Genomic DNA, 25,108 nt, shown 5'->3' on the forward strand with positions numbered 1-25,108 from the left:
AGAACCAACTCTTCTTCTTCAGTAATATCAGGGCTCTCTCAGCCTCACCTCCCTCACTGGGTGTCTGTTGTGGGGAGATTTATTCAAGGGAAGGCGACTGTAAGCTGCTTTGAGACTCCTTCGGGCAGAGAAGAAAAAGAGTTGGTTCTTATATGCCGCTTTTCTCTCCCCGTACTCAACAACTAGCACCAACTTCTATTTGTCCTGCCTCAGTACTCCGTTCTTGAATGAGCCAAGTATTTTCTCGTTCACTGTCTGCCAGTGAGATGCTTCAGCACCATTTGGAAAACTACTTTTACTTTGATGAGGAGTGAAACGCAGGAGCATGGGAGAAGCCCGAGAATGAAAATAATCGATGTAGGACGTGACCGTTGTATTTGGACGTACCATCGGCCGTGCATGAGATACTTATGCGCAATGCTCTCCCGTAGAATCTCCTTGTGGAAAAGCTGGCAGGAAAGGAAAACCACCAGGGTCGTCACGGCTTCGAGAGAAATGCTGTACGTTATGTCTCTGCAAAGGGGGTAGGAGAAAAAAGAAGAGTCAATGAGCACCAAACTAGGCATTCGGTCGCTGAATTTTTCCATTATATGCAAATTAAGCAGAAAGTAATGTGTTTGCGTGCTGGAGCAAGAAAGCCCTGGAGACTAAGAATAACTCTAGGCTTCCATCAAAAGTAAATGACAGACACTCTCCTAGGATTTGTTTTCAAACAGGCAAAGCTTAAATAGTACTCTCCTGTTCCTATGACCACTTTCCCTCTGCCTTGTGTTCTAAAGACCACCCGCCCTCCGTTTATGTCACTGGCGCAAATGTACAAGGCAATTCTGACTCCGTTCAATCAACTCCTTAGCACAAGGTCTGATTACTGCTAATGCTAATTATCAACTTCCTGCGTTCAGCGAAACGTTTTATAAAGACAGGAACGACATAATGCTTGTAGACGCTCCTGCCAAAACCCATCAACTTCTTCCTTTCTCACATACAGGAATGTTTCCCCAGTTTTGTGATGACGTAACATTGGCTGGGACTGGTAGGGGCAATGTTTAGGCCCATAACCTCTATTTTCAGGATAGATTCAAATGGGTAGCCGTGTTGGTCTGAAGTAGCACAATAAAATCAGAGTCCAGTAGCTCACGCCCTGAATAAATCTTTGTTGGTCTTAAAGGTGCTACTGCACTTTATTTTCAGGGCAAGCGGGATCAGTTCCCCCCTGGAGAAAATGACCACTTTTGAAGACCAACTCTACGGCATTCTGCCCCACTGAAGTCCCTCCCCTCCCCAAACCCCGCCCTCCTCAGATTCCCCTCCCAAAATCTCCAGGCATTTCCCAACTCAAAGCTGGCAACCCTCTGCACCACTTGAAAATGTCATTCACTCCCATGCATGTCATTCACCTGTAAAATTGACTGCAAACACAGTCTTGATCTGGGCAATAAGTCTACCTGAGAATACAAGGTTGGGAACTTCAACCTGACTGGAGCTCAGACTGCCACCCCCTCCCAAATAATAACAATCTGCAGAGACTGTACCATTTCATTTCATGGGATGTTCATGGGTGATAGGTTAACCGCTCCCTCCAGCGAACTGTTGCATTGCAGGCTATTTGTGGTTTTACCGGCTTTGTTTTTGAGTTCTACGCTTTTAAGTTTTTATTTTTAAAGGTCTCTTCTGTGGGATGAAGCACAATGGATTGGGTCCCATCTGAATTCCGCCCCTGGGAAGATCGAATGCTCAGCCCAGCTTCCACGCATCCCCAGGCAGCCCCGAAATGCACCCTTGAAATCCTCCTCCTGGAGGAGGGAGACCCATAAGAGTAACATTGGGGGTGGGGTGTGGGGAAAGTCTTGGAGGACTACTGCAGGAAAGGGGGATCTTTCCAATGGAGTCTGACACATTATAATAGACCCCCAGCCTGTCAGAGAAGCCCCCAGACTGGGATTCAGGTTGATCACCAATGCACAAGAAAAGCCCCTCTTCCACAATTACGCAGGGCCTGCAAAAGGGAGCCCCTCCACCAGACATTTGCGTGAGGCCGACCAACCCAAACATCCGCTGGTCCCCCCCCCCCAGACGCCCTTCCATGATTGACAAATCTGACCTGCCCACGGATTGTCATTGTTCTGTTATTAACACTGTTCTGGGTATCATATTATGATGTTACGCCATGTTATGTTATGATTGTTATTTATTGCATTATAATATTCCACGGAAGCCTTCCACAATGTTTAATGTAAACCGCCCAGAGCCGTAGGGAAGGGCGGTATGGAAATCTCAAACAAATAAATAAATGAACAAACAAACAAACAAATAAACAAATGTCTTCTATCCTTCGCCAAGTGAGCAGTGCTCTGGGACTGTCACCCAACTTACTTATCAGCTGTTATCTAACAACGGTAATACTTTCCCACAAGGTGAGTGGTGACCTATGAAGAAGGAGAGCATGCCACAGAGTCACAACAGCCTCATGGTAGCCCCATCCAAGGGGCATTCCAGGCAAGTGCCGTGATTTACCACTTGCTTCCTCCAAGTAGAATTCTTAGCCTCCCTTGGTGGTCTCCCACCCAAGCGCTGACCATGGCCAACCCTGCTTTGCTCCCAAACTCCAAGAAGCATGGGCCAAGATGGACTATCACCCACGAGGCTCCTTAAATATTACCCCAGCCACAAAGGAGCTGCTAGGAGGCCCCCAGCTGGCTGCGGCAACATTGAAAAAGACCATAAAAGTTTTATGTTACTTTCTACCCAAGGTTTTTCCCCTCAATAACTGAATCCTTGGGGGAAAAGGGGAAATTATCTTCAGTAATATAAAGAGCATGCTGTCACTAAGCATCATTCTCATTTTTCACATAGGCCTCAAAAGCTTCATTAGTTGGTTTGCAGAGTCAGCCTACAAATCAGATTTTCACAACTAATAATTTTCAACTCAGTTTTTGTGTCCTTCTGGCGAATGGTGACAGAAGAATTCTTAAACGTAGCCTGCAGAAAACCTTCCGTGAGATATATTTTTTTTTATTTTAGAAAGGGGAGAAAATAGAAAAGAAAAATATTATATATAGATCAAATTAAAGATTCCTATATATTGTGTATACAGAAAAAAAAAGACAAGCTAAAACCAACAGCACTATCCCTGTCTCATCTAAATCTTAACAATGGTTAAAAATTAACACTAGTTTACCACTAACTTAATTTTAATCATTGCAACTTATTCCATTAAACGTCTTATTACGTTTGCATATCCACTTTGGCACGCTATCAAGTTAACTAAAATCCCAAGTATTATTATACCATAATCCAAAAACAATAATAATTCATAATAATTCTTACTATTCAATTTCCCATTCTTTATAAGATTGGATATTATTTTAAAATGTTTCTCACTGTAAATTTAACTGCTGCTTTCATAATAAACTTTCCACCTTTCCTCAAATTCTGATATTGATCTATTTGTCAAATATAATGTATTTAGCCATTATTCAGCTAGTTTATTATGCCAATTACACTTGGGCAAACATAACTTTTCCATAAATAGTTCTAGCTGCTGTCACCATATGTTCAAATACCTCTTCCAAGACATGGTAGTTCATTGGACAACATTCCCAATAGCATAGCCTTAGTATCCACAGAAATTCTTCATGTTAATACATTTTGCATTTCTTCATGTATTTCCTTCCAGAATTTTTTCTTTTGCAGGTCCACCACATATGATAAAAAGTTCCATTTATCTCTTAGACTTTCCAGCATTTTCCTTTATTGTTTATGTTCATTTCTCAATGTCCTTTTGGGGTAATATACTATCAGAAAAAAACATTTGTACAAATTTTCTTTTATCTGACTGATAGTGAACTTGATTTGTTTATCCCACAGCTGTTCCCATTCTGCATTTGCTTTCTAAAATTCTGCATCCATTTAATCATGCATTTTCCACATCTTCTTCTGTTTCAAATTGAAGCAGTAGCTTATATATGCATTGCAATGGATGGTTTTTTTTTTTGCTTTGTAACCAGGCAACATTGAAGGTTTTTCAAGGGAAGAGATGCTCAAAGGTAATTTTGCATAGCAAACCTGGACTTCCTTGGTAGTCTCCCAACTTTCCAGGCAACCTTGAAAGTTTTTCAAGGCAAAAGACATTCAGAGATGGTTTGCTACTGCTTGCCTCGTGTAGCAACCCTGGACTTCCTTGGTGATCTCTAATCCAAGTAATAACCAGGCAATCCTGAAGGTTTTTCAGGGTAAAAAATGGGCATAGGTAGTTTGCCTAGCCTGCCTCTCCATGGAGACCCTGATCTTCCTTGGTGATCTCCCATTCAAATACTCGCCAAGGCTGACACTACTCAGTTTTTGAGATCTGAAAAGATCTGGCTGTTCTGGACTAGCCAGGTTATTGCTTCCAAACATCTTGCTGAATCTAAATCTAGCTCTTCTAAGGCAAACCAATATGGCTGTCCTCTGAAATGACGTTAGAACCTTTGCCACTTCTGATTCTTCATGGGGGCTTTTTGCCACTTCATGCCCAACCCAGAAAACTCATTTTGCTGGAAGCATTAAAAGGTCATTAATTTTGAAAGATTGCCAGCTGATGAACACGTTCCAAATGATACAGGAAAAGAGTCTGATTGCCGTGCTTCCTGAGGGTCTACCAGAAAGGATTGGTCAACTCAGAGGACTGGAAAAGCAAGCTGAGTTCTCTGTCTCAGGACACACAAAAGCAAGAGCTGAATACGAACATGATCCCCCCACCCTTTGGCATGGATCCCAAATAACACCCACTAATAGCAAACATGCATGCAAAGAATACAGTAGTTAGGGCTGTCAAGAAATATTTGGGAAGCATCCTAATTACCCTTTAAAAAGAAAACGTAATTGAAAGTTAGAGTCCAAGAATGACCTCTGCTGGCACGGTTTTCTCAACAGAGAGGAAATATTACCAGTTAATTCTCCCACCTCCACAAAAAGGAAGGGAGGCTGTTCAGAGGCTACAAGGGAGAATTAAGATACCTTGTTTATGAATCATTCTGAGGCTTGGGGTAAAGTGCAGACTTCCAGTATTTGCAGTTCCCGTCCCTGAATATGTTTACCGCATAAAAATAATTTATTATCTATCAGTGAATGGAGTGAATTGGGAGTGAATGGAGTGAGCCTCAATCAGACCTTCTCCTCTAAGTAAATATGGAACTGTGCAGTGTCATGCTTCACCCCTAGGATTGGTCCTTTTGTAAAGCAAACAACCACCCCACCAATGCACTCTTCTGAATCTTTTATTCCCATGGATGATGCCAACAAACTGTAGTGCTGAGAGCACATACAGAGCAGGGGTCTTCAAGTTGGCGCTCATCCACCAACCACCTTTCCTGGTGCTCACCAAATATTCTTGGAAAGTGGGTGAGGCCACTTGTCCAGCACTGACTTGACACTGGAGATGATTGGCTGGATACAGTAAAATAAAGTATTTATTTGATCTGTATGACCGCCGCTCTCGGGGAACCGGCTCGTGGCGGTTTACAATATTTCATATACAAATCAATACATTAAAACTATTTAAAAAACCCATAAACAATTATTTACTCACAATGACAGCAATTACAATAAATAACAGCTGTTCCCACGCAGGCCCACTAGATGGGCAAAAGGGAGCAGATGGATAATTGGGCATAGGATGGAACAACCTGGGGAACCGGGCGAGTCTAATACTGGCCTCTGTCCCCAGGGGAGAGGGGCCCGATCTTAGCCCCCAGGTCACCACCTGGCCTCAGACAAACGCCTGGTGGAAGAGCTCTGTTTTGCGCGCCCTGCAGAACTCAGAGAGCTCCGGAAGGGCCTGCAGCTCCATGCCCTCTCAAGAACCTTTTTGGTGAATTTTTGGCAGGATATAAATACCTAAGATAAAAGGACTGATATGCAACCCAAACTGGGGAAACAAGTGATGGAAAACCTCTGGTCTACAGGCCAAATCAGGCCAATCTGCAGAAGTGTCTTCAATACCCCCATTTGCTGAGCCGCACCGTACTATGAGCACAGCACAGCTGGTTCTCAGGGCCTATCAAAACCTGTATTTGAAGAGCCTGTTGATGTCAAGGGCATTTCTGCCTTTCAGTGGGGCTGCTGCTCAAGAAATCCGAAATTAACATTTGCTTATAAGCATGGAACGGCTTCCAAGATGCTCCGGATCCTGACAAATGGTGGATTTTATTTTTAAAATAGAGCTCAGCTGCAGTTACAGAATTAGTTTTTAAACAGAGTCAGACGACCACAGTGCTCCAAGCTGCCTTCCAACAAAAGAGAATGATTTATGAATGTGTCTATATATTACTCCGTCCTTTCACCTCTCAGTATTTCCTCTAATCTGCCCCAGACACAAGTATGACTGTTCCAGGAAGTGCCAACAATGCCTCTCCGCATAATCAGAAGGACTTCCCCTAAATCATGCCACCGACTGATTGGACCGCAGCGGCCCAAAAAATTAACGTGGTGACGGCAGAACCGTGTTTCACGATAGGAAGGTTTCCAAAGAAAACAGCTGTATCTTTATCAGGATGCTAAATGGCTGTCCAATCCCCCAATTCTAGGGAAAGCAGCGACGCAAAAAAATCCCCAAAGTCACCCCCCCCCCCCAAAAAGAGCTTGGGCAAACAGCCTGGAAAACACAGAAAGCCCAGGGTGGCGAAGCAGAGGCAGACAATGGCAAACTGCCTCTGATACGGTTTGAAGTATACACCACTACTCTCCATTCTCTAACGTCCTTGATTGGGTAGGGGGAGAGTGGTATTTTCCGCCGTGTTGAGAATTTTTTAAAAGTCTTTTAGTGGGAGTTTTAATGGGGGATTTTAAGACGGCTGTTACCCGCCACAAGCCTATGTAGGGAGTGGCGGGAAATAAATGTAATAATAATAATAATAATAATAACTTTGTCCAGACTCTCAAAAGGCACCAGGAAAATTCTTGTTGGTTTCTAAGCTGCTAATGCGGGGGTCATCAACCCCCGGTCGGCAGCAGTGCCTGTCTCCCCCCCCCCCACCACAGTGAGAAGGAAGGGAAGAGGCAGGCGCGGCTGCCAGCATGCCGACGATGCAAACACGCATGCTTGCATTTGCCACGCATGCGCGTTTGCGCCCTTTGGTGGTGAAAACGCGCATGCGTGGCGACTGTGCGCATGCACGTTAGCGCCACCTGGTGGTGACAACGCACATGCGCGCGTTTGCACAGCACCCGAGCCGTCGGCTCTCCCCTCATCCCCGGAGGTGGTCCCTGACCTCAGAAAGGTTGGGGACCGCTGTGCTAATGGACCAGAATCTAGCTGTCCTACCACAAGCCGACTCTGCTACCCGTTGAGATTTTTACTCCCATTTCACAGGAGCTGCTTAAACCCACCCCTTCAAGAAGAAGGCCAGAGGTGTAATTATACAGCACCATCAATATCCACTAACAATTTACAAAAATCAAGTCATCAAAGGGAAACAGTCCCCTGACCCGGAGGAGCTTACAAACTGTGAGACAGGTTGTGAGTGGCTGGGCAGGAGGGATTGTGTCGGTGATGGGCGCTTGTGGCCCTTTCTTGTATGCTCAGGGAAAGGCCAATTGCTACGTCGTGGTTGGAAGGCAAATTTCCTCCAGACCAGACTGGTCAGGGATTCTGGTTCGGGGTAGAGGGGCATCATCTGGACATGGAATTGGGTGGGCAGGTAGTTGTGGGTGGGCAGGTAGTTGTGAATTTCCTGCATTCTGATGACCCAAGAGGACCCCTTGAAACTCTATGATTCTAAGTCATCAAAGAAAACTAGGCCCCTGGCCCTGAGGAGCTTACAAACTGAACTCAAAAGTTTTGCTCCTTGAGACAGGGAAGGGGCCTTGGCAATGCCTGGTAGACATCAGATTGGGCGTGCAATTTCAGTTTTTATCCGGGCTTTTCTTTCTTTCTTTTTCTTTTTGGTCTTAAATATCACTGTGAGACTCAAAAAGATTGCTTCCACATTTCAAACATTAGCAGGGGCGACAGTATTGCTCTGTGTGTTCTGGCCAGCTATTATGAAAGCTAGCCTGGTGTTAAATTGTTTCAGTCTATGTATTCCAGAGTTCTGGAACCGGGGAGGACGGGGGGGTGCATCTCAAAGAAGGCCGAGACGCTGCAGCCGAAGACAGACAGTTTTATGATGTAAACTTACAGGAGAGGAATCTCGACAATCAGCTGGATGAGGCAACATAATAACTCTTCCATGAGGTCTTCGCTTTCGGAGCCTAAAAAGAAAAGACAAAAGTTCTATTACTCGATGCTTTAATAATCGTAACTTGGCTTCCTCCCTTTACAACTTCAGTTCAGACTGCTGTCTACTGAATAAATACAAACACCAGCCCCGATGCAAAGTTTAGTCAACATCTGTTCCAAACAAAGGGCTAATATTTGAGGAAGGAGGAGATCGGCTGCTCTCAAAATTCCAGCCTCTGGATTCTCTCCATTGTTACTATGGACACATTTAAGATCCCTTGTTGATTAGAGCCCTATGCCACATGAGAATTTTGGCTCAGATCCTATACAGCAGAGGTGGCCAAAATGTGGCTCTCCAGATGTCCATGGACTACAATTCCCATGAGTCCTTGCCAGCATGCTTTTTGGACAACTTATCAGGGCAAGTGGGAAACAGAAGTAAGATGTGATGTGCCGGAAGTAAAGATGCCACTTTCACCCGACCACTTCTGGATATTGTCTTTATCTGTAGGGACCACAAAAATTATTTACGTCAGTGGTTCCCAGCCTTTCTGGTATGGTGACTCACAAGTCTAAATTGACCTGGTATGGTGACCCATCCAGGGCTAGCCCCAACTGTTGTGATGCCCTAAGGTCAGTGGTCCCCAACCTTTTTATCACCGGGGACCATTCAACGCTTGACAATTTTACTGAGGCCCGGTGGGGAGGGGGGGTAGTTTACTCCTCTACTCTCAACCACTGCCCTAACGCTCTCTGATCGCTATGGTAATGTTTAAACATCCCTTCAAAATAAGATACAGACACGCCACAACAATGAACATTTTATTTTCATGGAAATTTTAACTCATGACAATGACAAATCAATGGGAACCCTGAGCTTGTTTCTCTGCAATGAGATAGTCCCATCTGGGAGTGATGGGAGACAATGACACCCAAAGTGGGTTGTAAAGGGCCGGGGGGGGGGGGGAGGCGGCGTCCTTAGCGGCCCACCTCCAATTAGTCGACGGACCACATGTGGTCCGTGGCCCACAGGTTGGGGATCGCTACCCTAGGTAAGCTATGACCTTGACATCCATCTAGGACAGCATTCCATTTTCCGTAGTGGCTGACCAAATATTTTGGAGACTTCAACAACCATCACACCAAGGGGGCAGCTGCCCTACTATGAACTCCAAACAAGTGGCCTTTGCATATGGCATTTACATTCCAGCTTCGACCTCCCTCTCCTTCCCCACGATGCCCTCTAATCCACCTAAATATTCTAGGAAACTCTACTCTCGTAACCTTCAGGAAACATCAGACTTAATCAACAAGTACACACAGACCAATTATGCACGGGGCAGAAAGGCCAGGGTGGCGGCAACAAGGCAGCAAGGCTAATCCCTGCATACGCACGACATCGCTGCCATCCCGGCCTCCTCTCGGCCCTGGCCTAAATCAGAGCCTCAGATGGCCCGCAGCAAGGGATCACGGAATCTTCTGCATTCTCTGTCTTGCTGCGGCAGCCAGCAGGCGCCCAGACAGTGAAGGTGTTCATGCAGGGACACAAAACGCCCCGTTCGGACATCATTTGGACACCTACGCCCCGTTCAGATACCTACAGTGTCCCTTCAGGGACACAAAACGCCCTGTTCGGCTTGACACTGCCGCAGAGCCGAATGGATAGTTTCTACACCCCCATGATGGTGGCTTGCCGCTATCCCACCATCCTGCATTGGAATCCCCCCCCCCCCCGAGGCGCAGCGGACCTTGGGGCATGGCGGACGTGCAGTGGGATCCCTCCCTCCATGAGGCGCGCATGCACAACTCTAGGGTATACTGTAGTGCCAGGGGATTTCTTCCCCCATGGGATGCTGCAGGGCATGCTGCCACGCCGCTAGGAATCAACAGCGGCCAGGCGCAGCCACCGCTGTGCATAATCACTCACAGTGAAGGAAAAATATCAACTAACATATAACAGGGAAGATACTGTTTCCGAGTCTTGATTTCTGACATACAAGAGAGAACGATGGAAAGGACGGCAGAGGCCGTTATGGACGGCTGATCCGCAACCCATTTTTGGGTCCCAACCCACAGGTTGGGCAACGCTGATTAAGTCACACTGATTAAATCAGTAGACTATGACTCACAACTGGGTCCCACTGAACTGGCTACATCATAGCAGGGCCCCCACCCTCCTCTGATTTATTTGTGTCTTTACTGCTTTTCGGTAAATTTCTGTAAATTCCGTAGAGAGTGCGAAAGAGGGGAAGGGGAAAAGATCAATGGGGGAAAAAGGAAAGAGAATTAACATGAAAGCACAAAGTAGAAAATTCAAAGACATTTCTCATGTTGCAGAACGGGGTTAAAAGTGAGCCCCCGGGTCTCAAAAGCGTAAAGATTATCACAGGTTCGAGTCATACAAATGGACAGAATAGCAACTGGGATGTAATTAGCAATTCTTTCCATGTAGCTCTTCCCCACCAAATTGCTATCAGGATAGCACAGCTGAAAAAATAAGCAAGGAAGATGTGTTTTTCTCTCAAGAAAAAAACAAAAAGATTAAAAAATTAAGATCCGTTTAATTGCTTTCATTTGATTCCTCTGCTAGAATCCAAAGGCAAAAGGATTAAATCCTTGTGTTTATCTGGGGACACTCTGACATCCTGGAGTTTACATAAATTTAGTCAGCTTTTCAAGGCACCATTTAAAATGTTTAGAGAATTATGCCTGGGCATAAAAGGGCATATTCCATGCAAGCATTAGCCCGGCCGCCCAACATCCCAAATGAGGAAATTATCCCAATTTTATAGAGGGGTAAACCAAAGCAGGAAACAATCAGCTGGCAGACGATCACAGTGAAAGCAGAGATCGCACCAAAGAGGAACTCTTCGCTTCCTGGTTTCTGGCTCCCTGTTCCAAACCGAGAGACCACACACAAACACCTTCTAGATGTCAGGCTGCCTGTTAAAACACAGCGGTTAAATGCCACTTTTTCTGGCCAACGGGCTGTTGTACATTCTGCTGCCCTGATTAGCGGTGACGGGCCTATCTCTATGGTTTCGCCTGGTGGACCGATGTGCAGTCGGGGACTCGCAAAAACGACGGCCAAGTTCTTAATGATGGGGAAGGCTTTCCCTAATGAGAATCACTCTCCCTCTTGCCTTCAAAATGTGATGCCAATCAGGGATGGAGGAAGAAGCAGCTGTAACAAGCTTTGGGAGGAAGGGGAGACGCAAATTAAGTCACACGGGAAGCAGTAAGAGCCTGTGTGTGGGCATGTGTGCGCGCCCATGCCGTCAGGAAACTGATTCAGGATAAGTGGTTCATAGAAGCATAGAATCATAGAGTTGGAAGGATCCGCTGTGGCCTGTAGGAGCCCTCTCACTGTTAAGAATAAGCTCAATGGGACAAAGTGTCATGATTTTGGGTGCTCGTCTATATCAGGGGTAGTCAACCTGTGGCCCTCCAGATGTTCATGGACTACAATTCCCACGAGCCCCTGCCAGCGTTTGCTGGCAGGGGCTCATGGGAATTGTAATCCATGAACATCTGGAGGACCACAGGTTGACTACCCCTGGTCTATATGGAACAAGCGAAGCCCCTGAACGTCTCACCACTTGGAAAAGCGCCCTCCACTATGCTCCGTCTGTACGCCGCCTTATGACGTTAACAGGCTAGATAGTGGCCAAGGAGAAAACATTTCCCTACATAGCCGCTTCCGCACGACTCAAAACAAATACACGTGCTAGCCATGCTAGTCGGCTCATTCCGTTGCAGATTCTGCTCACCAGGGCGTATCCAATGAAACAGAGAGGGCACTGGCAGCGTTACAAGGGAGCCTTTTACCTACGCCTGCCGTAGCATCCCCTTTGGCCCGTGGTATTTCTCTTGATGGGGAAAGCTCCTGCTTGGCTGTTGCCTTGCAATGAGCTACCGGCTGGCTGACCTTGTTCTTAAGAACCACAGCCAGGGCATACGAAATTGCTTCAGTGTTTAGCTGTCTGTCTTTTGATATGAGAAATCCAACCTCTTTTCCCAGATCGACAGCAGGCACCCCAGGGACAGTTGCATGCAATTTTAGCGAAAGTATTTCACTGGTCTGTTCTCAGCACATGTCCTAACCCAGGCTGGAAGAACAAGGAAGTCCGTGTGTAAACGCTAGTGGGAATCTCTCTCTCTCTCTCTCTCTCTCTCTTGCGGGCTCTCTCTCCATGGTGGGTTAAGGATTTTGACACCACCAGTCATTTTCACTGGAGACAGCAGCAATTACTTTTATGAGCCACTAGAGATCTGAATCTGAACACTTATTTTATGGCGATGCAGAAATACAGGGCAGAGGCACCCTGACAATAGGGCCTTAACTTGCAATACATGAATTACAGAACGATGCAACTGCCAGTTTAAAAAAAAAATCAAAATGACAGCTGCAGGGAGAAAAAAAGACAAAGGGAAAAATGTGGGGTGGAGGGAGGCACAGCAGTCATTTTCTTGGATATCAAGAATGAACTTGAGAGGCAGGGAGAGGGCTACAAGGCCGGAAGTGTGGGAAGGAAACAACCAGAATGGACAAGAAGTGTGGGAAGGAAAACATTCCAGAACCTGGACATTTTTTTTTTGGTTCTATTGTGCTCTCATGTAGCTTTTAGGGATGGAAAACCGAGTTCTTCCACCGGGTCTATGGTTGAGGCTAGGGTCAGTGGAGTAGATCTATGCCCCCCCTCCCCGGGACCTACAGTGGATAACATCCTTGATCCACTTTCTCAACACCTTTGGTTGTAGGGGTGGGAGTGGGCTGTTGTCCACCATGTTATGAGTTTTAGAGTCTTTTATTGGGGAATTTTTAATGGGATTTTAGACTACTGTGACCTGCCACGAGCCTAAATAAATAAATAAAGTGTCATCAAGTTGCCGCTGACTTGCAGAGATCCTGTAGAACAGCCTCTCTCAACTTTTTTCCCCATTGAGAAACTCTTGAAATATTCTTCAGGCTTCAAGAAACCCCAGAAGGGGCACAACCGTGCACAATACGGTTGGGGGGCACATGATCATTTAGGTCTTTGGGTGGTTCCATCACGCCGCCAAGCCAAAATAAAACACCAATATTTTCTATTGACGTTGCAGGGTTTCAGAAATATCTTCTGTGCATCTGAAGAAGGCTTTTCTTTTCTTCTTGGCAGGGGATGCAAAACTTCTCTTTCCAGATTGTTTCCGAAGGTATCTGTGTTGGTTTGCAATAGAAAAGCTAGAATCCAACTGGCCTTGGCCAGGGACAGGGTCTTTTCGGCACTGGCTCCAGTCTAGTGGAATGCTCCACATGATCACACCACTTCTGGAGGTTCTCAAAACCTAAAGAATACTTTGGGGGGTTTTCAACAGTCAAAAAGTTGAGAAAGGCTGGTTTATCCCCTCAACGTCTTGTTGATCTCTAAGGTTCTCCTGGGGTTGAATCTAGCTCCTTCCAGGTTGGACTTTTCTTTATTCACTTAAATTCCCTGCTGCTATTGTTGTTCCTCAGACAGAGACTGTTGGTGTTGCATTAGGTTTTCCTTTGATGGTTTTATCGCTATGCATTGTTGTTTTGTCTTAATTGTGGCCCGTCGCCTGGTTTTTAAGCAAGTCGGCACTTAGGTTTCCAAAGTCAATTTAACACCCACCCACTCCTCCTTGTTCATACCATGCATTTACCTGGAGGGAATGAAAGAACCTCAATTCTATTGCCGTTCTTGATAGCAACTTTATAATCTTATCCACGTTTCTCCATCAACACAGATGTCAGCCAGCAGCTGAATCATGGTAATATCTGTCCACGCTAGTATTTCATCCTCCCAGCATTGTTAGTTTGTTTTTGGCCTCAAGTTCCAGCCAGTTTATGGCAACAGTATATGGTTTTCAAGGCAAGAGACGTTGACAGGTGGCTTGCCATTGCCTGCCTCAAAGGCACAACCTTGGTATTCCTTGAAGGTCTCCCATCCATAGACTAGCCAGGGCCGACCCTGCTTAGCCTTCGAGATCTGATGAGATTCGGCTAGCCCGGGCTAACCAGGTCAGGGTATTCCTAGGACAGCCCCACAGAATTAAAAGATGTCTACGGGGTAGTGTGGCTATTTCAATCTCAATTTTTCAGTCCCCTTTTTCTGAAAAGCTATTACCCCATGTTTTCCCTGAAAGGCAGGCTATTCATCTCCTAGAAAGTCTATAGATCCTCAGTATTTCCTTATTAAAAGGCCTAGTCCCCTAAGCGTTACACAAGAAGAGCTGGTTTTTCACACTCCACTTTTGCCTACCAGAAGGAGTCTCGAAGAGGTTTACAATTGCCTTCTCCTCGCAACAACAGGCATCTTGTGAGTTAGTTGGCACTGAGACAGATCTGACAGCTCTGTGAGAACAGCTCTAGCAGGTCACCCAGCTGGCTGCATGCAAACACTGGCAGGGGCTCATGGGAATTGTAGTCCATGGACATCTGGAGGGCCACAGTTTGATTACCCGTCATAGAGCAACCTTTCTAAACCTTTTTACAATTGAGAAACCCCTGAAACATTCTTCAGGTTTCAAGAAACCCCAGAGGTGGCACAATCATGCAGAATACAGTTGGGAAGCAGAGCTGTGGACTTGCCCACCCAGGGCCCCCTCCCCTTCCTCCAGGACCATCACTGGCCATCTTTGGTGGATCAAAATGACCACAGATGGGCATACCACCCAATAAATGTTTAACATATTTAAAAACTACATCATTTATTTATTCTATTTATTTATTATTGTATTTCTATACCACCGCTCCCAGAAAACTGGCTCACGGTGGTTCACAAAAACAAAACAAAAAAACGCTATATCAGTTAAAAGTACCCCCAATAAAACAATTTAAACAGGTATAAACACAAGTACTCAATAACTTTAAAAATCATTTCCCAAATTCCAGGCATCGATCTTAATATCGATGAAATATGTACCGGCTGGGAGATGGAAACAGGCCCCCAACACAGTCTAGCACTGCAGTAGGAGCTGGGGAGGACCAGATCGTATACCCCAGGGGCTCCCCGCTGGGCCTCAACCAAACGCTTGGCAGAAGAGCTCCATTTTGCAGGCCCTGCAGAGTCTTGACAGGGCCTGCAGCTCGTCCGGGAGCTCTTTCACCAGGTAGGGGCCAGGAACGAAAAGGTCCTGGCCCTGGTCGAGGTCAGGTGTGCCTCCCGAGGCCCAGGAACCTTCAGCAGATTCATGCTCGCAGAGCAGGTATTAACTCCCTCTTATTCGGGAAACCCTTCCAGGGCCGTTAAGAAAGCCCAGGGTTTCACAAAACGCTGGTTGAGAAAGCCTAATATGGAGACAGATGCCTCCACGGTAACTATCTTGCCAATCATTAGCTCTAAAGGTGATGCAGAAACCTTTAAAATACACGAATAAAACAGCCCAGCTTTTTGCTTGGTGTGCGCGACTGGCAGTCGCATGATTAATATGAAGCTGTGCTTTCGCCTTCAGTAAATCTTTGCAAAATTTAACAACCTTGAATGGAATTCAAGTCCACGTCCTACGGAGCCCTATGGAGATTCATGGCCCGACGACGCATCTTGATGCGGCAGAAGGCATCCCCCCACCCCCGCATTTCTCTCTGGCATGCTTATCAGAATCAAATGCATAAAACATGAAAGAAATGGATGCCAGATGCTACTGAAGTCAAGGGAAAAGCACTGGAGAGAGCCAAACGCCTTCTCATTCCTTCACATTACTAGACCTCAAAAAGTTTCTTGGCTCATTCTTTGCTAAAGGCGGCAGGGGAGGGGGGGGGGAATGTGAGGGGATCAGGCAAGAACTAAGCCAAGGACAGGCCTGTACCGTAGACCTGCCCAAAAGCACCGCTGCACTTGACATGGGCAGAGCTATGCCATGGTGCAGTGTGGGTAGAAGGTACCGCCTTGTCCTCTGCTCTTTCCAATGTGGGAGGGGATGTGGCTCAGCAGAAGAGCCTCTGCTTTGCATGCAGAACGTTCAATTTAGAGAAAAAAAAGGCCGCTCAGTGGGCAATGTGAAAGACCTCTTCCCGAGATCTCAGAAAGCCACTGCCACTTTGAGTTGGAAGGGATCTCCAGGGTCATGTAAGTCCAACCCCGTGCATGATACAGGAACTCACAACTACCTGCCCATCCACAGTGACCCCCAATTGCATGCCCAAGTGATGCTCCCCACCAAAAATCTCCAGAATCCAGCCTGGCCTGGAGGGAATTCACCTACCATCCCACAGTGGCGATCAGCAATTCCCTGGGGATGCAAGGAAGGATGCACTAGAGCAGGGGTAGTGAAACTGCGGCCCTCCAGATGTCCATGGACTGCAATTCATATGAGACCCTGCCAGCATTTGCTGGCAGGGGCTCATGGGAATTGTAGTCTATGAACATCTGGAGGGCCACAGTTTGACTACCCCTGCACTAGAGACAAACACAGGCACATCCCTTCCTGCCCACCCACTCGCAATCTGCCGAAGTTCATAAAACCAGCCTTTCTGTCAGAAAATTTGAGTCGACAATACTGATTCTGACGGGCCAATGATCTGAGTCATTATAAGTCAGTTTCATATGTAGTCCCCTTCATCCTACAAAAGTGTCTGCGCTCTCTGTGGGAGCTCCTCTGCACCATGTGCCCCACGTGCAAGTGAGCAAATCCCACCACCCTAATCAGTCATCAACAAAGTCTGTTTTTTTCGTGTCCTTGGGGATCTCTGAGCACTCAAGTCATGCATGACAACTGTGTGACAAAAGGTACACTCTGCTGGGGCATCTGCAGCCATTTGTTTATAAAATAACGCAAAGGGTGGAGAGTTGGCAGAGAGAACTTCTTCTACAGCAATGGTTCTCAACCTGGGGGTTGGGACCCCTTTGGGGGTCGAACGACCCTTTCACAGGGGTTGCGGCAGGGCAAGCAGCTTGGCTGGGGGCACCATCCACACAACAGCCTTGCGGGGTAGATAGAGATAGAGTATTTGTCTGTCTGGAGCAGCGGAAAAGAGCGAGACTGGCATGGTGGGACAAGAGGCAGAGCTGAACTGAGAAACCCCGGGGAAAAACCAATTTATATACAACCACGAACAATGGATCTTCACGCCATTGGTCAGTTTCGGTTTAATTTCTGTGAAGGAACACTTGCGTAATTTGATGGCTGGGGGTCACCACAACATGAGGAACTGGATTAAAGGGTCGCGGCATTAGGAAGGTTGAGAAGCACTGCCCTACTTTTTGCTGTGCACCTGGTGTCAGTACACTGTGGTGTGTCAGGATGTAAAGGTGTTTCCCTATGCAAATGCCTATAGAATATACATGAGAAGCTCTTCAAAAGATGAAAGGTAGGAGAAAATGTGTTTGGGGAACATAAGATCAGCTAGCTTGTTTTGGAGGGAGGGGAATGCCTCTTCCCTGGACAAATTGTCCTGGGGAAAACCCTTTAAATGCTATTCCAAGGCACAACCCTCACTTGCCAACATGCTGTTCCATTCTTTCAGTCACTCCTGTTTGCATGATTACAATGCCTTATCTCCGACTGGGTAGCAGCTGTGACTTGAGTGATAATTTTTTTTTAACAAGATTGCCTAGCAACCAAATGGCCCTTTCCCACACTTCAGGCCTGTCTGCTGAGGCCTGAGTAGAACCAGTTGAGGAATTGCAAACACGTCCAGGCAGACAATTCTGCTGACACCCAAGATGGCTCAAGAGCAAAGGACTCTGGGAAGGAAAGTTTGGGCAAAACAATTAAAGGCTTCCAAAAGAAGATTCATAGAATAAAAGGCCCTAGAGCAGAGGTAGTCAACCTGTGGTCCTCCAGATGTTTATGGACTACAATTCCTAGGCTCATGGGAATTGTAGTCCATGGACATCTGGAGGACCACAGGTTGACTACCCCTGCCCTAGAGCATCCAGGATCTGTCCAGCTGCTGCTTGAAGACCACCAGTGAGGGGGAGCCCATTCCACTGCTAAACTAGTAGACTCCTAGAATCCTAGAGTGGGAAGGGGCCTTGTTGGCCATCTAGTCCAATCATAGAATCCTAGAATGGGAAGGGGCCTTATTGGCCATCTAGTCCAATCATAGAATCCTAGAGTGGGAAGGGGCCATCAAGGCCATCTAGTCCCATCGCCTGCTCAATGCAGGATCAGCCTCAAACATCCAGGAGAAGGATCTGTCCAGTTGCTACTTGAAGACCTCCACTGAGGGGGAGCTCACCAACACCTTAGGCAGTCGATTCCACTGCTGAACAGTTCTGACTGTGAAATTTCGATATCTAACCATTCTGCTCTTTATATAAGGACTCCCTTGGTCCAATGGGTTATCCATAACACAGAAGGCAGGGAGATGTCTCCAGAAAATGTTGGCATTTAGACACAGAGAGAAGGAGCCATGCCCAGGATCAATAAATTAAAGGTCTAAGTAGAACAGGTAAACCCAGAGAGACGTTGTCCACTGCGTCAACATTAGAAACGTCTTCAGCACTCCGGACAGCCCCACTTGCCAGCCAGTGTTTGGAGAGAAACTAATCAAAACATCACAGGGAATTCTCCTGCTTTCGGCCAGAATCTACACTCAGAGTTGGAAAGAGTATTGCATCAATTTGTACATGCACATGCTGGAGTTGGAAAGGGGCCATCCAGAACATCTAGTCCAGGCCCCTGCTCTGTGCAGGATCAGCCTCAAACATCCATGAGAAGTATCTGTCCAGCCACTGCTTGAAGACTGCCAGTGAAGACGGCAAACGTGACTGTGTTCATGCACATAAACTGATCACAATTATCTGCATCTAAAAGGAATACTAAAATCTACATGGATACAGAAGATCTGTCTTCTCCATTGCTGTTCCTGCCCAGGAATTAAGGCCCTCCTGTCTACCCACTGATCAAAGAAGCTCATTTGGTTGGGAACATAAGAGAGGGTCTTTCAATGGAAGCCCCGCAATTATGGAATAACCTTCTTAGGGAGGTGTGCCTGGGCCCCTGACTTTTCATCTTTAGGAGGCAGTTGAAGATGGTTTTACTTAGGAGTGTGTTTGGTTACTGTGTTTCATTCTTTTATCTAGCTTTGTAAGCCACTTTGAGCTCCAGAAGAAAGGGTGGTTAATACACCAGCTTGGTGTGGTGGTGAAGAGCGGCGGCATCTAATCTGGATTGCCGGGTTTGATTCCCTGCTCCTCCACATGCAGCCAACTGGGTGACCTTGGGGTCATCACAGCCTGATAGTGATGTTCTCAGAGAGCAGTCTTGTCAGGGTTCTCTCAGTCACACTTGCCTCACAGGATGTCTGTTGTGGGGAGAGGAAGTTAAGGCAATTATAAGCCACTTTGGGACTCCTTCAGGCAGTGAAAAGTGGGATATAAATGCCAACTCTTCTTTCTCCTTTTTAATGTTTTTTTTTTAATGGGCTCAAAGGTTCTTGGAGTAGGCTTTCTCTTGTCTAGTCTAGTCATCATAACAATGTAAAAACCACACTCCATGAAATTTAAAAAAAATAGAATACTTCAAAGCCATCTGACAGAGAGGCTGATTCTGTGAAGGCTCAAGGGGGTGGTAGGTTACGGTGGATGAGTGATAGGGTTGTGAGTGTCCTGCATAGTGCAGGGGGTTGGACTAGATGACCCAGATGACCAACTCTGATTCTATGATTCTAAAGCACATCTCATTTTACAGTACTCAAGAAACTTTCAGCAATAGTATGGAGTTATTTGCTTCCTTAGGATTCTTAAATGTTTACCGTAAGATCCCGGTGTCTTTTCCTCGTAGGTAAAATGAAGCTGCAGTTCCTCTTCCGACATCTGACAGACCAACACTTTGAGCAGGCAGCAAATAATAAACAGGGCATTGTGGGCTTGCCAGATGAAGAGGTGACTAGAAAAGAAAGGAAGGTGACAGTGACATACACCCCAAAGTTTTTCCTTACCTGCAATATGTGTCTTTCTTGTTTCATCCCCCCCCCCCCCACACTTCCTATGCAAACCTGGGCCTTTCCCTGGCTTTTAAGAACAATACACCCAGCAGTCTACATTGGCCCCACTATGTGGGTTTGAGCTACACCCTACAGTTCAGAATTAGATCTAAAGGTCATTACTAGGAATCACCATGTTACTGAGGGGTTTGGAGACCAAGACGTATGAAGAAAGGTTGGGGGAGCTTGGTCTGTTTAGCCTGGAGAGGAGACGACTGAGAGGGGATTTGATAAACATCTTCATGTATTTAAAAAGCTGCCATGTAGAGGATGGAGCAGAGTTGTTCTCTCTTGCCCCAGAGGGACGGACCAGAATGAATGGGATGAAATTAATTCAAAAGAAATTCCGTCTCAACATCCAGAAGAAGTTCCTGACAGAGCGGTTTCTCAGTAGAACAGGCTTCCTCGGGAGGTGGTGGGTTCTCCATCTTTGGAGATTTTAAAACAGAGGCTGGATTGCCATCTGACGGAGAGGCTAATTCTGTGAAGGATTAAGGGGGTGGCAGGTTACAGTGGAGGAGCGATAGGGTTGTGAGTGTCCTGCATAGTTGGACTAGGTGACCCAGGAGGTGCCTTCCAACTCTTATCATTCTATGATTCTATTCTATGATAAAAACATGAGTTCAGGAATTTGCCTAGACAGTCCTTCCTGTTTCAAGTAAGCAGCACCATTGGAAACATCTGTTCCGTGTGCTTCTTTCCTTTCCTCCAAGATCTCCTTAAGATTGAATAAGGGCAGAATTTAAACAATTATCTGTGCCCTACTGCCAGAACGGGATACTTTTCAGCAGTGTAAAGCATAATACCCTTCTTCTGTCAAGGAAAAAAGAGAAGCAGGGTTTCATATTTTTACTCATGTGCAATACATTCTCAGGATTATGCATTGGCTTAAAAACAAACTGAGGTTTAACTGCAAATCTTTTTCAAGCTGGTTTAAAGACTCCTAAAATGATTATGTAAGCTGAAAAACAAATGTTTATTTTGCAAGCTAGGCAGCTGGCAGCTCAACATCAGAAGCAGTTGCTACATTCTAAATGGGGGAAAAAAATCATAGAATAATTGCTAAATCATTATCTTACATTTTTATGCTCCAAGGACTTTTGAGTCACAGATCATAAACATACGAAAGAAGAACTGGGACGTCATTTTTATGGCCTACCCTTCCCACCCTCAGAAATAATGGGACAGTTGCTGCCCTGTGTAACAGACACGCCAGGAATTAATACAAAAAGTTACATGAGCAAATATTTGTTGTGTAACTGAGAACCGACAATAAAAAAATTAAGACATTGCAGCTTTTCAACATTAGAAATGCTCGGAGGTGTTTGATTTAAAACAAGATATCCCATTACAAACACAAGAGCACAGGGTACCATGCTGACTAGAAACCCAACCCTGAAAATACCTGTGTGGGCATAACCTCAGCTTTCATTACTGATATAAAGGGAAAAGACGGAGCTCTTCCACCAGGTTTACGGATGAGGTCAGTTTCAGGGCACAGATCTGGTGGGGCTTCCCCTAAAGAAGTCATCGAATCAGAGTTGGAAGGGACCTCCTGGGTCATCTAGTCCAACCCCCTGCACTATGCAGGACACTCACATCCCAATCACTCATCTACTGTAACCTGCCACCCCTTTGCCTTCACAGAATCAGCCTCTCTGTCAGACGGCTATCCAGCCTCTGTTAAAAAATCTCCAAAGATGGAGAACCCACCATCTCCCGAGGAAGCCTGTTCCACTGAGGAACTGTTCTAACTGTCAGGAACATCTTCCAGATGTAGAGACGGAATTTCTTTTGAATTAATGTCATCCCATTCATTCTGGTCTTTCCCTCTGGGGCAAGAGAGAACAACTTTCCTCCATCCTCCATATGGCACCCTTTTAAATACTTGAAGATGGTTATCAGATCCCCTGTCAGTCATCTCCTCTCCTCTACCAATTTGTGACAACTTTGGTGGCAACCAGTTACTGCATTACTGTCCTCCCCAAGTTAGTTTTTTTACTGCCATGTTGCTTATGTTGCTACTAGGGACCAAGCCTGTTGCATTCAGGAATACAATGGGGGCTAGATTGGGATGGGTGGGGTCGAATAACTCTGTGGATGGCCTCCACTTTCCCCAAGACCTGGAAAGGCTGCAGGCATTATGCATCACACTTACTTTTGACATTCTGCTGAAATTTTTAACTCTTTGGTTCGAGAAAGGAAGACTTTAATCAGCGCAGCGAGATTGCCTGTTCGAGGATTGTTCCCCACTGGAATTGAAAAGAATTTAGTGTTTCACGTTACATAATGACTATTACATAACAAGGACACAACCCTACATGGAATTAATACAACTGTGACAAATCCTATATGTGAATAAACTGAATCATACCCACTCCTATAAATGAATAAACTATCTTTACACCGCCCGTGGCGCCGCGGGCGCCACGGACTAAATAAAACAGTAAGCCCTTGGAAGGCGGGCTGTGTCCGGGATGAGGAAGGGTGCCGATTGGCCCCTTCCTCATGACAGACTATCGGAGGGACCAATCGGCAGGCGCGAAGCGCCTGCCGATTGGTCCCTCCGATTCCTTGCCGGAGCAACTGCGAGCCGCGCGTAGCGCAGCTCGCAGTTGCTCCAAGCCAGCCGGCCTCTAAGAACCTCTAAGAACCTCTAAGCTCTAAACCTCTAACCTCTAAGCCCGCGAGCCGCGCCCGCAGATCGGGCCGCGCCCGCGGGCCGCGCCCGCGGATCGGGCCGCGCCCGCGGATCGGGCCGCGCCCGCCGGCCGCGCCCGCGGATCGGGCCGCGCCCGCCGGCCGCGCCCGCGGATCGGGCCGCGCCCGCCGGCCGCGCCCGCGGGCCGCGCCCGCCGCCGCCCAGGGAGCCCCCGGCCTCTAAAAACGCATCGCCGGCACACGAAGATGGCCGCCGGCAAGAAGACCGCGCCAGGGAGCCGCCCGCCGAAGGAGCTGCCCGCCGAGAAGAAGCCACCCAAGGAGCTGCCCGCCGCGAAGGAGCTGCCCGACGTCGCTACAGCCCTCTCACCGGTAAGCTACCTTTCCTCACCCTGCCCTCGCCAGTCCCTCGCTCTCCACCCCCCTGCTAGGGCCCATTGTATTTGGAATGCAATGGGCTCTTTTACTAGTCTTGGAATAAACTCAGTTGTACAGACTGGTATTATTGATGTGGAACACATCTTCTGGTGCACCCCCTGGGAAGGAAATGATTATGGACGTGAATCAAACCCAGCTCTTCAGGTAGGAGGCTGCTGCTCTTAACTACTATACCAAGTTGGCTAGGATTTCCATCTCCAGATTGGAAAACAACTGGAGATTTGGGGGTGGAGATTTGGGGGTGGAGTTTGGGATGGAGCAGGACGTCAGTGGGGTATGATGTCACAGAGTCCACCCTCCAATGCAGGGGTAGTCAAACTGTGGCCCTCCAGATGTCCATGGACTACAATTTCCATGAGCCCATGTCAACAATTGCTGGCAGGGGCTCATAGGAATTGTAGTCCATGGACATCTGGAGGGCCACAGTTTGACAACCCCTGCTCCAATGCATATATTTTCTCATCTTCGCAGTTTGGAACTCTAATTCCAGTTGATCTCCAGGCCCCACCTGGAGACTGGCACCCCTAGTAAGTTCAATCAAGGAACATTTTTTATGCTGAAGCTTTAAACTGAATTCAGAGAATCAAATATAGAAATAAAGGAGGCCAAAGAGTGCACAGATTCCAGATCCTTTTTCAGACTCCATCTCTGCTCTTATTTCCTGCAGTTTCTCCTGTGAATAAATGCTTTTAAATTCTTTTTTAAGTAGAAAAAAAAACAACCTGTTCTATTACAACTTAATATAGCTGTGCCCAAGCCACTTCCTGTGACAGCATGCAAAATAAAGCAAAAACCTGTGAAAACTTTATGTTCAAACAGGCACATGCGGGGACAATATGTCTACATCTAGGCTTGGAAGCGAAGAGTGGCTTTAAAAATCCCATGCGCGGCGCACAGATGGGAGACATTAAATGTTCTGCAGATACAAAGGTTTATGGCGCTGTGTGATTTACTAGGAAAGTTGACAATATGAAGAACACCGGAATAAACGCCAACATCAAAATAGCCTCTCACCTAAAGACTTGCAGACTGAGATAGCCGCTTCTTCCAAAAGCTTTAACTCAGCGCTGAAGACAAAAGAAAGAATCAGGTGTTAACCAATACCTTGAGCGTGCAGAAGGTAGTCATCAAATAAAGACAAAGTGGTCACAAAGGAACGTAACTATCATCAGTTATCACAAACCTTGTAGGTCTTGTATCTTGGGAAGTTTTGAGTCATCGCAAGGGCTCGAGTAAAACAGAAACCCGAGCGCCACGAACAATGGAAAACTCACCAAAATGTAACACAGCACAATGCAAGGTAACTTTTTGCTTCCTTTTTGCTGCCAAGAATAAATAGGAATGTGCTACAAAGTTTGCCAAACGACTTGGCTGTTTTTGTTTTCAGATTGCCTTTTATCAAATTACAAAAGCCCAGGAGATTATAGCTGCGTGTCTACGATGTACAAAGCAGCTTATTATTATGTACAAAGCATCTTACGCTGGGTGAACATGGGCCAGTCATGGCTCATAGCCTACCTCGCAGGGTTGTTGTGGGGATAAAATGAAGGGGAGGAAAATGTTGTAAGCTGCTTTGGGTCCCGTGTGGGAGAAAGGCAGGGTTGAAATGAATTGAAGAAAAAAAAGGAATTATATTGAGCCGATTGGGCCAGAAATGACCAAACACACACCTAGCTGTTCCACCTGCTTTATTAAATCACACCCAAATTGGTTCAAGTCACTATGGTGAGCAAAGGAAACTTCTTGCAGTAGAATGCAGCTGGAGCCAGACTTCTGCCTATACTGGCAGGGGCTCATGGGAATTGTAGTCCATGGATAGCTGGGAGAGCCACCGTTTGACTGCCCCTGGTGAAGAGCAACAGCTTCCAACACTT

The 25,108-nt window shown here is 46.5% G+C and overlaps 1 protein-coding gene across 4 annotated transcripts in view; it reads right to left on the minus strand.

The window, feature by feature from the left end:
- The window catches only part of DYM (dymeclin), a 231,024-nt gene that overhangs the window by 170,116 nt on the left and 35,800 nt on the right, over window positions 1–25,108 (minus strand). For all 4 annotated transcript variants that reach the window (XM_077346761.1, XM_077346758.1, XM_077346762.1 and 1 more), the window contains 5 exons: window positions 24,249–24,301; window positions 22,294–22,387; window positions 19,905–20,038; window positions 8,160–8,232; window positions 388–513 (listed from right to left, as the gene is read on the minus strand). In XM_077346761.1, coding sequence (XP_077202876.1) covers window positions 388–513; window positions 8,160–8,232; window positions 19,905–20,038; window positions 22,294–22,387; window positions 24,249–24,301 — 480 coding nt within the window. The remainder of the gene's footprint in view (window positions 1–387; window positions 514–8,159; window positions 8,233–19,904; window positions 20,039–22,293; window positions 22,388–24,248; window positions 24,302–25,108) is intronic.

The sequence above is a fragment of the Paroedura picta genome, chromosome 7 (genome assembly GCF_049243985.1).
Source record: "Paroedura picta isolate Pp20150507F chromosome 7, Ppicta_v3.0, whole genome shotgun sequence".
NCBI classification, from domain to species: Eukaryota; Metazoa; Chordata; class Lepidosauria; order Squamata; family Gekkonidae; genus Paroedura; species Paroedura picta.